The sequence below is a fragment of the Otolemur garnettii genome, unplaced genomic scaffold (assembly GCF_000181295.1).
Source record: "Otolemur garnettii isolate 467f Iridium unplaced genomic scaffold, OtoGar3 scaffold00099, whole genome shotgun sequence".
Classification (NCBI taxonomy): domain Eukaryota; kingdom Metazoa; phylum Chordata; class Mammalia; order Primates; family Galagidae; genus Otolemur; species Otolemur garnettii.
This window is the reverse complement of record NW_003852494.1, coordinates 7,388,992-7,401,041: the sequence shown is the minus strand read 5'-3', so window position 1 is coordinate 7,401,041 and position 12,050 is coordinate 7,388,992. Positions and strand designations below refer to the sequence as shown.

The window sequence follows — 12,050 nt, the reverse complement described above, 5'->3', positions numbered from 1 at the left end:
AAAAGTTGGTTTTTTGAAAAGGTCAATAAAATAGATAAACCTTTGGCCAGCTTAACCAAGAAAAAAAGAGTAAAATCTCTGAACGCTTTTCATAAAAACAAAGCAAACCTTTAGGAATGACCATTTTTGTAGTCACAAAGGTTCAACAAAATTGAAATATGGCATCACATGCTATCATTCTATTTTGTAAAAATTCTTCCAAGCAATTTGTTCACTATGTGGATAATTTTTTATTCTAACAGGTTGCAATTATAACTTAAGTCCTTCTTGACTATAATAGAAAAACCCCTTATTTTTATCATCTTCATTTCTTAAATCACAGATCATTTTTTTATTATTATGACATTCTAGTCCACATACTAAGAGGATTTGCTTCAAAAGACTTTTTCTGGCTCGGTGCCTGTGGCTCAAGCGGCTAAGGCACCAGCCACATGCACCTGAGATGGCAGGTTCGAATCCAGCCCAGGCCCACCAAAACAACAATGACGCCTGCAACCAAAAAATAGCCGGGCGCTGTGGCAGGCGTCTGTGGTCCCAGCTACTTGGGAGGCTGAGGCAGTAGACTCGCTTGAGCCCAGGTGTTGGAGGTTGCTGTGAGCTGTGATGCCACGGCACTCCACCCAGGGCTGTCTCAAAAAAAAAAAAGGCTTTTCCCCTAGTATAAGTTATCCTCAGAAAACAGGTGCTCCTGTAGCAAGTTTTAGCATCATTATACAGAGTGACAGAGCAGCCCTATTATACCTTTGGTAATAACCTGCTAAGCCAGTGAGGTGGGTTCTTCTGCTTTTGTTTTAATTTGAGTGTGTTTTGTCTGTTTGCTTGTTTGATGAGACTACCTCCATGGAAGGGTTTTTTGGTGGGCACATTACTGTAATCAATGCTAAGCTAGACTCATGAATGTAGGCTTTCCCACCCATTAACTTGCAACATTTAACCTCACCCAATTAAAAAAGTGTGTCATTCTTGGTTTTCTTTACATGTGCACCCACAGTGAGGTATCTTTACCCACGTGCCATTCTTTGGGCTCCCTGAACAGACTTTCAGTCATGTAACCCGTGTTGGCAGATCTGCAAAGAACACGTCTCATCCCTCTTCAAAAGGGATGATAGTTCAAGGACAAGATGGCTTCAGCCTTGCTCCTTCTGGATATAGTTTTTGCCCTCCCTTTGCCCCACCTTCCCCACAAGGCACAGAAGAGCTGCCCAGTGCACGTGGGCAGGGGCATAATTTGGCCTCCACTGTTAGGCCCAAGGGTCCCTGAAGGTATTGGAAATTGACGCTTCTTGAAACCCTCTCAGCCAAACCTGGAGCCCAGCCTCACACCAGGCTCCAAAGATGGACTGACAGGGCCAGTCTGGGCACCTACCTCAAGATGAAGAGGTCTACGGTGGAATTGCTGGAGATAGTGACATAGGCAGTGACCACATCTCCCTGTCTGACTGGCTTGGATGGCAGCCAGATGACCACATTGCTGTCCAGACGCAGCTGGCTGAGCTGGGCGCTGTCCTGGGCCCGGTAGAGGCCCACAGTGCCGATCCTCTGCAGGTGGGCTGTGGTTTCCCCCAGCCCTTCCTTTCCTGGGCGGATGGCATTGCCCTTCCTGAAGTCGCTCCCGGCGCAGTCCCCTCGCTCACTCCCAGGCTGCACCGTGTAGTATAGCTCCACGGGACTCCCTTCCAGCTGCTCCACCAACTTCTTCCTCCCGGGACCTGCCGTGGGGGGGCTGAACCAGCCGGGCAGCAGCCCCAGCTCGGCCACACACAGCCCCAGGTCCCCCTTCAGCCGGCAGCTGCCCCTCACCTCTCTGGTCTCTTGGAAAGCGAAGACCCTGAGGCAGGGCAGCTTCTCCCCAGCGCTGTGGTCGTCCCAGTCTCTGCCCACGATGTGGAAGAGGACCTGCACCTTGGGGCTGCTCATGTAGATCTTGTCCCGCAGGATGTGGGCCTTCAGTTTCCAGTCGAAACTAAACTTATTGGAGGGATCTAAAAAGTTTGAAGTCAACATTAAGTCCAGGGGCATGACCTTTTCCACAGAAAAAGGCCCATAGCTGGCATTTAATACTGGAGGCTGCTTGGCCTTGTACATGAAGAAGGACTCCACTCGGGACTGCAGGCTTGAGTTCCGCAGCAAGTCCTGGCTGGTCTCCTTTAGGAAGAAGGAGGTCTCTGCTCTGAGGACGTGATAGCTCACCGGGAGGTACGGTGGCAGCGAGGAGAATCTCTGAATGCTGTCTGCAACCCCTCGGCCCTCGATCACTAGAAGGGGGGTAAGAAGATAAAAGGAGAAAGATGAAGAATTATTAAGGAGCTCCTCAGAAGTCATTAGGTCCATAAGCGATTTAGAAATAGGAGATAGAGATTCTGAAGTCCACCTGGCTAGAATTTTTATACTCCCTTCTGGAGTAAGTCAGTGAATGGCTCCACAAGGTCCATGAATTATGCATATACTTAGATTAGGTTGAAACAGATGAAAATTTGGTAGAGTAATAGTCATTAAATAGTGGCAATTTCATAGAGTTTGGCCTAACAAAATGCTGGTGAATTACTGTAAGAGTAAAGTGGGTATTTACATTAATAATTTGCATGCATTTAAAATGTAATGACACTGGTATATAAATAGAAAAATAGACTAATAGAATAGTCCATAAATAAATCCATAGATTAATCTATAGATGCACCCATAGAAAAAAGTCCATAAATAAATCCAAGCATATATGGAAGTTTAGTATGTGATAAAAGTGACATCTCAAATCCTCAAGCAAACAGAGACTTTTCATAAATGGTTCTGGGACAACTGTCAGCTATTTGGGAAAAAAAAGATAACTTTGATCCATACCTCACACCGTACATCAGAATTAACTTCAAATGGACTAGTGATCAAAATCTAAGAAGATGAAATTTTCTAAGTACTGAAAAAAAATGAACAAGTATAACTTGGGAGTAACTTTCTAATTGTGACTCAAAATACAAATTCAGTTGAAAAAATGTATTTGCCTATGTGATTTTTAAAAACATTTTCATTACAAAAATGCCATAAGCAAAATCAATAAGCTAGTAGTAAATTTTTGCAGCATATATACCTCAGATAAGGCTAACATCCTTATTATCAGTAAATTTTGAAATTTGAGGGAAAATATTAAAAAAAACAAAAAGGAAATGAGTAGAGGGCAGAAACAATCCATCAAAAATATATTAAAATGGTTCCTACAAATATTTAAAACTATTGATCACATTCACAATTATAAAAGTACAAATTAAAACTATAAATACCATTTCTCATTGACCATACTGGCAAAAATTCCAAAGTATAGTAGCACACTTCTGGCAAGACTATAGGTACTGGTGCATTGAATATGGAGAGTGCCGCAACTCTTAGGAATTTGACGCTATCTAACAAAATTACATTTGTGTTTCCCTTTGAATGTAGGATCTCATTTTAAAAAATACTCCCTGAAGATACACCTCTGGCAATTCAAAAATACACATGCACAAGATCATTCAAGGCAGCACAAGTTTCAACTGCAAATTATTTGATACGACCTACATAGGAAAATGGTTCCGTAAACCACAGTCCCTCCACTCAGTGGAGCACTGAGAGCTGGAAATCAAAGATCTGTGTGAACCAAGATGAAGTGAATTCCAGAAGATACTATTAAGAGAAAAACAAATTACAGAAGATCATCTTGCAGGGGTGTCCAACCTGTGGTCTGAAGCCCACATGTAGATTATATGAGGACTGTTTTGCTTGTCCCTAATGCTAACATAGCAAACCCAAGAAAGCCCAAGTCTCGGCTCTGGTTGTTTTTTTTTTTTTTTTCTCAAAATCCCCAGAAAACATGAACAAGCCTCAATTCATGTACTGAGAGAGGAGAGCAGACTTCCTCTCTCTCCGCCCTTCCTTCCAACTTTCCCGTTCATCCTGGCCTCTCCATCAGTGTGGGGGCGGCTGGCTCTGTCCTCCTCTTAATGTCAGCTCCTTAATCCTCTTCCCAGCAGGGACTTTGGCCTGGAGATCAAAGCTGCCTTTGGTGCCACGGCCAGGCAGACTTGGGTTGTCAAGATGGCTTTTCAAAGAAATCACATTCCTTCCTGTCCTCAGCCCAGAGGCCTTGCTCTGAGGTCACTGGTAAGAAGGGGACACTCATCTCTCTCTCTTCAGGGAGGGCTCAACATTTCCACTTAAACCCTCTGATTTCAGAACCAGGTTGAAACATGCACAGAAGGCCCTGGCAAGGTACAACGTTTCAAAAAGAGTTCCGCTCTCTGTCCTCGAAATAACTGACTGTTTAAGCAACTTGTAATATTTAGTAAAAACCAACAGACTAATTGCCACATCGGATGCTTTTGTTTTGAGCTATTCAACCCTGTCCAAAAAAGCTCTTAAACCTCAAAGTGCAGAGATTTAGAGATTCGTTGGTTGAGTCCAGGATGCTCTGATGGGAATACACACTGGCCCCTGAGGCCCATGTGCACCTGGCTGGACTCTACAGTGGGGGCATCTGTCATAAGCTTTCTTGTCATTCTTTACTGTTCCTACTCAAAAAAGTTCCTTCTTTCACATTTTTTAAAATGAAAAAGCCTAAAAGGCCTCGGTCCTTATGTTGACCACCTCTATATGCTGAGAGAGTTACAATCTTTTGAGTGTAGTGAGTTACAATCTTTTAAGTGGTCAACTTACAGAAATCCTTCTGTACTCAGCAAGTGCCTGACTCATGATGAGGGTATGAATAGGGTCATGACATCTATTTGTTCTGGATTATTAAACTATTATTGAAATTTGAATGCTTCTATTTCTTCATCTGTCTGGGGCTTTGCTCATGCCATTCTTTTTGCCCAATTAATTCCCATTTAGTTCCCAGCTCCACCCTCAGCTCTTCTAGAAAGACTTTCTGACTTCTAACAAGGTCTGGCATCCCTCCTGTATTACACCTGTAATACCAAGTAATTACAGCTATAATTTTATACTTATTTGTGTGCGCATATTTGGTTAATGACCATTTCCCCTAACAGACTGGAAGCTTCATGTGGGCAGGGATCATGAAGGATCATTCTATTTGCCAGGGTTCTCCTGTCTTGACTACGTGACCGAGTATTCACTCACTGATACTTGAAGAATGCAGGAAGTTTGACCAATCACCCAAACATTAAGCAAAAAAATAAGGGATGCAATGAAGCCGAGTGTAGACTCCATCAATCTGGAAGTGGAACTTCTCACATGTAGGAAAAATTGGAATCTGTGGCACGGACATTCCTACATGCACTACCAGAGGATGGCAATTCTCTGCAACCAACTCGGCACCTCAAATGTGTTAAGGAAACTTCTTCTTCAGGTAGGGACCTCCTTTGTCCCACAGTTGCCTACACTTAGTGTTTTCTGTCTCCCAGAAGTAAATGAATCATAACTGATTGCAGCAGACAGAAAACATCATTTCGATTCCCCAGTGTAATAATGCACTAGGAATCATCTGTGAGGCTGCTGAGAGTTGATCAAGGACTTACTGAGAGTGTATATGCCCATCACTGCCCAGCACAGCTCTCTACACTCAAAGCTTTCAATGAATGGTGCATTTCCTAAGCTTCAGACATCTGTCACTTCCACAATATGAGCCAGGTATTTATGCACACATTCTTAGTCATGCAGTTTATTAATAATTGATAACTTTATTGATTAGAATTGAAATAATGTACTCACATCAATGAATTACTAACATTATTTAAATAACCCTACTATAAAGGAAACTCTAAGATCTCATCTTCCAATCGCACCCGCCTAGAGCTCTTAGGCTTAGATTTGCCTTTTCTTTGTTCAATGGGGAGATTAGCAAGTGTTGGGTGCTAAAAATTTATGGACAGCAAAATGAGATTTTTCTCTTAGATAAAGTAATTCAATCAGGAGTGAAAGGGAATCACTTTCTCATTTGTGAGAATCAGGTGATTTCACACTGTGTCTAGGTACTCCCAGCAATCATGTGCAGAGATGTGCACATGAACCGCCCCTGTGGAGTTGTGTAGGCCCCACCTGCCCACCTTCACGCCACAGCACCAGGTACCTCACCTAACCTCATCTCACTTGCTCACCTCAGCCCACCTCTAGCAGATTAAGGAACCACACATGATCACCACGTGCATGTTCTCTTTCCAGAAATGTTATCTCCTGATGGCAAGGAAACAGTCCCAGGGATGGTGCAACTTTGTGAGCTGTGAAAAATATCCTTTCATCCTTGCTCTTACTTGGGTTCATCTGCTCATACCAACGTCTCCCAGAAAGACAGGATAATTGAGTCATTTTTATTGATCTGAAACAGTACCCCTGGAAGAGTCCGGTGCTGGTTTTCTAAGGCAGGGGAGAGCGGCATGAGGGGCAGGTGACAGCTGCATCTGTCTGTCTGGCCTCCCCGGCAACAGCCTGTTCATTTACGGTCTCACTTCCTGTTTACCCATTTTCTTTATCTGTGCCTGCCTGTCAGCGTGGGGGATATTGTGTCCTCCATCAGATGCTCATCAGAGAGCTCCCACACAAAACCACTGCTGGAAATTGAGGTTTTGAGATTGTGAGATAGTGGACACAGGAGATGGCCATGTCGTTTCATGCCCAGACAGGGAAATGCTGAAGGTTTCAGCTGATGTGACGCCTGGCCTTCACTGCGATGCTCACTTCCCAGTGTCCTGATTCACCAGGGATGCATTCTTTAGGGTTGACCTTCTCTGGGCTGGGACATGAAGGGTGGGTGGGGCCAAGGGAATAGGGTGAGGATTCCAGGATGGGGTCAGCAGAGGCACAGGACTAGCAGAGGAAATCGCAGGACCTGGGTATGTGAAGAGTGAGCATTGGTCCAGGCAGGTGAGATGGGGCCAGATTTTTCTCTTAGTGGGGCAGGGAGTGGTAAAAAGTACTAGGTCCTGATTTTCTCTTCAACTGGATAAAATCAAAATAAAATCCCCCGGAACAATCTGGATACACAAGTGGAATTGTTTGGGGGCATGCAAGCGACTTTCAAACATAGCACCTAAATCAGTGGTTCTCAATGAAGGATGCTTTTTGTGCCCCAGGAGACAACTGGTGAGGTGCGCAGACATTTTTGGTTGTCTCAGCTGGGAGGGGACTGCTCCTGGCATCTAGCAGATGGAAGCCAGGGACGTTTCTAAACATCTTCTCATGCCCAGGACAGCACCCCACCACAAACACTCACCCAGCCTAAAATGTCAGCCCTGCTGAGGTTGAGAAGCCATGATCTGACTTGATCCAGATAGAAAGTAAGTGTTTAGTCAGGTGTTACATATTAGGAAGAAACAAAGGAAGGGCTTTAACCAAAGCCTTCCCCAGCCCAGAAAGAAGGAGTGTCACATTCCCAGAGACAGACATAAATGCAACAATGAATCCTATCTCACAACTTCCTAGATAAGGATTTTTTTTTTCAAATACCTTAAACCGTCGAGCCTCAGAGCCCTCATCTCTGTAACAGAAATCACATAAAACCACCTGCAAAGAACCCAGGAGGCTTAACAGTGGGGAGATGTGGTTCTTGCTGTCTTATTATTATTAACATTATTTCAAATGTGTTGCTAAGTTATACTAAAAAGATTTTAAGGCTATAGAAATGTGGGAAAAAATGGTGATATCCATATGTGAAAAAAAAATTGGGTGATGTCCATATGAGGAGAAAAAATCTGAAATCCAGGGAGGCAGATTCTTTTCCTGAGTTGAGCGGCGGGCTCTGCATCAGACAGCTCCGGTTTACTCACGTGGCGTCAGACACCTGCAGCCCAGAACTCGCCTTTCCCCGTGCGCTGCAAGGAGATCCCTGATTGGATTTTCCTTCCAAGTTACCGCAGCTTACTTGAAACCCAAGCCTGCCTGAGTATTTTTTCTCTCTCTCCATTTGTGATTTATTAACATTCCCCAGACACAGAATGTCTCTCTATGCTAAATATGGCTCATTGTTTCTTTTTTCTTGAAACAAAAGGCACCTTGATAAATGGATTATTTGATTTCAATGCCTCTTCTGAACAAACCCCGAAAATCCTTTGCTGAAATTACATAGCGCGGTTTGCAATTTCATAATAGTAAAAACTCTCCTTTAAAAGAGCAGGTACTCGCATTCTCCTCGGAGCCCCTGGGGGGATATTTTCCCCCTTTTCTTTGGGGGAACGCTATAATCATTCCCAGGTGCTACTCAATCAGGCCTGGAGGGAGAGCAGAGGAGCTGTGCCTTTTCAAGACAAATTCCCCCCAGACATCCAGAATCTTAGGCCTTATCAGCAGGACAGCGGTGCCTCAAGTAGGCACAGGGGAAATAGTTACCAGGCAAAGTCATAAATCTAAAATGGGATGTTTTAACTCCTCTGGGTTAGGACATCCTGAAGTTGACACTGGCAAACGACCCGCGTCATGGCCATGGTGCCGATTCAACACGTCCACCCTGACCTCCCCTGCTGAACTCACAACACTATGTGGGCCTCCACAGGTCCATGAGTAGGTTCTATTGGCTGGTGCCAGGGGTCCTCCCCAGGAGAGGTACCCCTCTGAGAGATAATATATCCCTTTCCTATTCCTGCTGGAACAATTGGCCACCAAGTTTGCCAGTGAAAAACAACACAAAATTTATTCTTTTATAGTTCGGGAGGTGAGAAGTCTAGAATTAGAGTGTCAGTGGGCTGCGTTCCTTCTGGGGGCTGCAGGAAATAATCTATTTCCTTCCTTTTTCCACGTTCTGGAGGCCGCCCTGCAACCCTGGTTGGAGTCTCTCTTTCCCTCTTTCAAGCCAGTAGCCTGGGAACTTCTCTCCCCCCCACCTGCCGACTTCCTCCTTCCCCATGATAAGAACCCTCTGAGGATGCTGAGTGCTCTGGGATACGCTCCTCATTTCCAGCTCTCACCTTACTATTCGCATCTGCAAAGCTCCACAGGCCACGCGAGGCAACGTACTTGTGGGTTTTGGTGACTGGGCCATAGACATCTCTGGGGAGGTGGACATTACTCAGCCTCCTGCAGTTGGCGTCTAGGGTATTTGGGGGTGCATTTTGGTTATCCAATGACTGGAGAAAGGAATACCACTGGCATTTACAGGGCAGGACTCGGTTCTGTTAGATTTTCTGCAAGGCAGAAGTCAGTCCTATATGACAAAGGATTCCCAGATTCTGCATGACTTTGTCCTCCCGGACATTTACTAAGGTAAAAAAATGTGTTTATAATGACCCAAGCCAAGAGCTGATCTTAAACACCCACAGATAAATCTGCGGAAGGACAATGATTTATATCGTTTATTTTCGAGGATGCAACTAACTGGGGTGAAGATTATATTTTGATGAAATTTCCCTAAAAAATTGTCTATCGTTTTGGTTGATAGAACTTAACTAGTCTTTTTATCCTTTTGGAAAATTACATCCACAATGCCCAATCTGCTTGTAAAACCAAGTAGTTCAAACATGGAGCTATTATCAGTCTGCATTTGTGGCTGACATGTCCACTGTCACTAGCTACAGGAGGAAGCATTGACTACATCATTCGGCCTTGTAGTGTATGTGTTAAAATATTGTTTTGCTATGGATTACTTTGGTCTTATTTTTCCTCCGTTTGACAAAGCGTTCTGTTGATTTGTTTTATGTATGTGTAAGTGTGTGTGTATAGGTTAAAAGATTATGAAATTTCATTTTATGATTTTTAAGGGTGAGCGTTGAGGATCGGCCAAACCTAGGCAAATTTTTCTTCTTCTTTTCATACACAGGGTCTCACTCTGTCACCCAGGCTGGAGTGCAATGGCGAAACATAGATCACTGTAGCCTCAAAGTCCTGGGCTTAAGAGATCCTCTTGCCACAGCCTCCCCACGCTATTTCTTAAAGGGCCATGGGCTTTTGCAGGCCAAGACACAAAAATTAATTTTATGTATATTTATATAACCATTTAAAAATGAAAATATCATTCTTAGGTTAAAGGCCACACATGCACAGGTGACGGGCTGGATTTGACCCATGGTTTGTAGTTTGCCAATCTCTGGTCTAAATCAAACAGGGTAATTGCAAACCTGTTTTCCATAACTGGTTTGATTATGCATAGGCCAAAGCCAGCAGTTCTTAAATAGAGGCAACTTTGCTACCCAGGGGACATCTGCAAATATCTGAAGATGTTTTGATCATCAAGAATGGGGCTTGGGGGGATTCTGCTGGCATCGTGTGGGTAGTGGTCAGGGGTGCAGCCCCTCATCTTACAATGCACAGGGCACCCCCACAACATAGAATCATCTGGTCCCAAAGATAAACGTGCTGAGCTTGGGAAGCCCTGGCCTCGGCCAGCCTGGGCTAATGAATCAGGAGAAGTTTATCAGGACTTCTGGGAAGGAAGTTCCCTTATTCTTAAGAGAAACATCTTTCTCCCAGAGGCCAATGGGGGCCAGTCACATAGTAAAACCATCATCTATCTTGAAACTCTGAGAGACGTCTCCAGAGACAAGTTGGCCATGGGGTGGGCATAGTGGAAAATTCAGGACCCTAGGTCTTAATAGCAGCGAGGGAATGTGGGTAAACATGCTTGGATCTTCCCAGGCTCCCGCCCTTCAGTGTTCTGAACCCACAGACCTCCATCACACATGAGGGTTTCCTCTTACTTTCAGCTAAAAGCTTCTAAAATGATAACACCTTCTCTTTATCCAAATTGAAGTTATCGGGCTTCACAAGTCATATTAAGAGGAGGGCAGCACCTTTTTTTGTTTTTCAGTAAAGGCCCAGGCAGTAAATGTTTTAGGATTCACAGGCAGGATGGCCTCCATTGCACAAAAGCAACCAGACACAGATGTAGACAAATATTTGTGTCTCTGTTTCAAAAAAACTTACTAACACTGAAATTTGAATTTCACATAATTTTCATGTGTTGGAAACATTATTTTTCATTTCTTTCCTCCCCCCCCAAATTATTTACAAATGTAAAATCATCCTTAGTTTTCAGGCAACACACGTATCAGGTAGTGGGCTGGATTCGGCCTTCGGGCTGCTGCACGAGTTCGCAGACCCCATGAGAGGAAGCCTTTCTGAGCTGTGTTTCATGGCGATGAGAACTTTCTCAGTATTTTCTTTAGTGAGCTTTATGATCAGAACTATATTCCAGGTTTACCTCTTTGATTCAAAATGTAAGCATGGTTTTCTACTATGCTTCCAAAACAGTTTGGAAATGAAAGCAAAAAAAAAAAAAAATCAGGAGAGATTTAGAGTCATATAATGTAAGCGTTTACAGCAGAATTTAAATAACTGCATTTGCTGCTCACAGAGCATATGGTTTGAGAATGTTGAGCTGTAGCTATCCAAAGAGAAAGGCGCCCATTGATCGCAGATGGTGGTATTATTTATCATGAAACCTTACATTAATCCAGTGAGTCCAAATTATCTCAATTCATGTAAATAAAAAGGAACAGCATTCCCGTTCTTGACGATGCTCTTTTCTCCTCAAAAATAAAGAGCTTATTTTTAATATAGTGAACATATTTTCTTTCCCACTAATTACAGATAATTAACAAAACCCCAACTTTTATATGCCATTGAGTCATCCACATTTTCTCCCCACATACGAATCTCATTTGCTTGCTAGTTAGCATCTGTAGTTTTGTTTGGTTATACTAGTATTTAGGATGATTATATTAATGAGAAGTCTTAGGGTACAAAGTAGAAAATGCTTTCCTGATGGTTGAGTAAACAAAAAAGAAAAGAAAAGAAGACATCAGAAGATGAAAGCAATTTTCTCTTTCATTATGAAGGCTTTAACTTGTGAAAAGGACATTTAGACTGAGCCTTCCAACAAGGAATGCAGAATTGTAGCAAAGAATTCTGAAAAAGTCAAGAGGAAAAAAATATCCCTTCAGTTGAAGGTGGAACCTTAGCCTCATGAAACCTGGATCATCAAGGCGGGAGGTGGATGAGAACCAATCACCACCAACCCGCAGGCCCAGAGCTGCACGTCAGATACCAAGTACAACCTGGATCATCAAGGCAAGAGGAGGATGAGAACCAATCACCACCAACCCGCAGGCCCAGAGCTGCATATCATATACCAAGTACAACCTGGA

The 12,050-nt window shown here is 43.6% G+C and overlaps 1 protein-coding gene across 1 annotated transcript in view; it reads right to left on the bottom strand.

Moving 5' to 3' along the window:
- Positions 1–12,050, bottom strand: part of TMEM132C (transmembrane protein 132C) — a 333,376-nt gene that overhangs the window by 212,806 nt on the left and 108,520 nt on the right. The window contains 1 exon segment of the mRNA XM_012809019.2: positions 1,367–2,255. Coding sequence (XP_012664473.2) covers positions 1,367–2,255 — 889 coding nt within the window.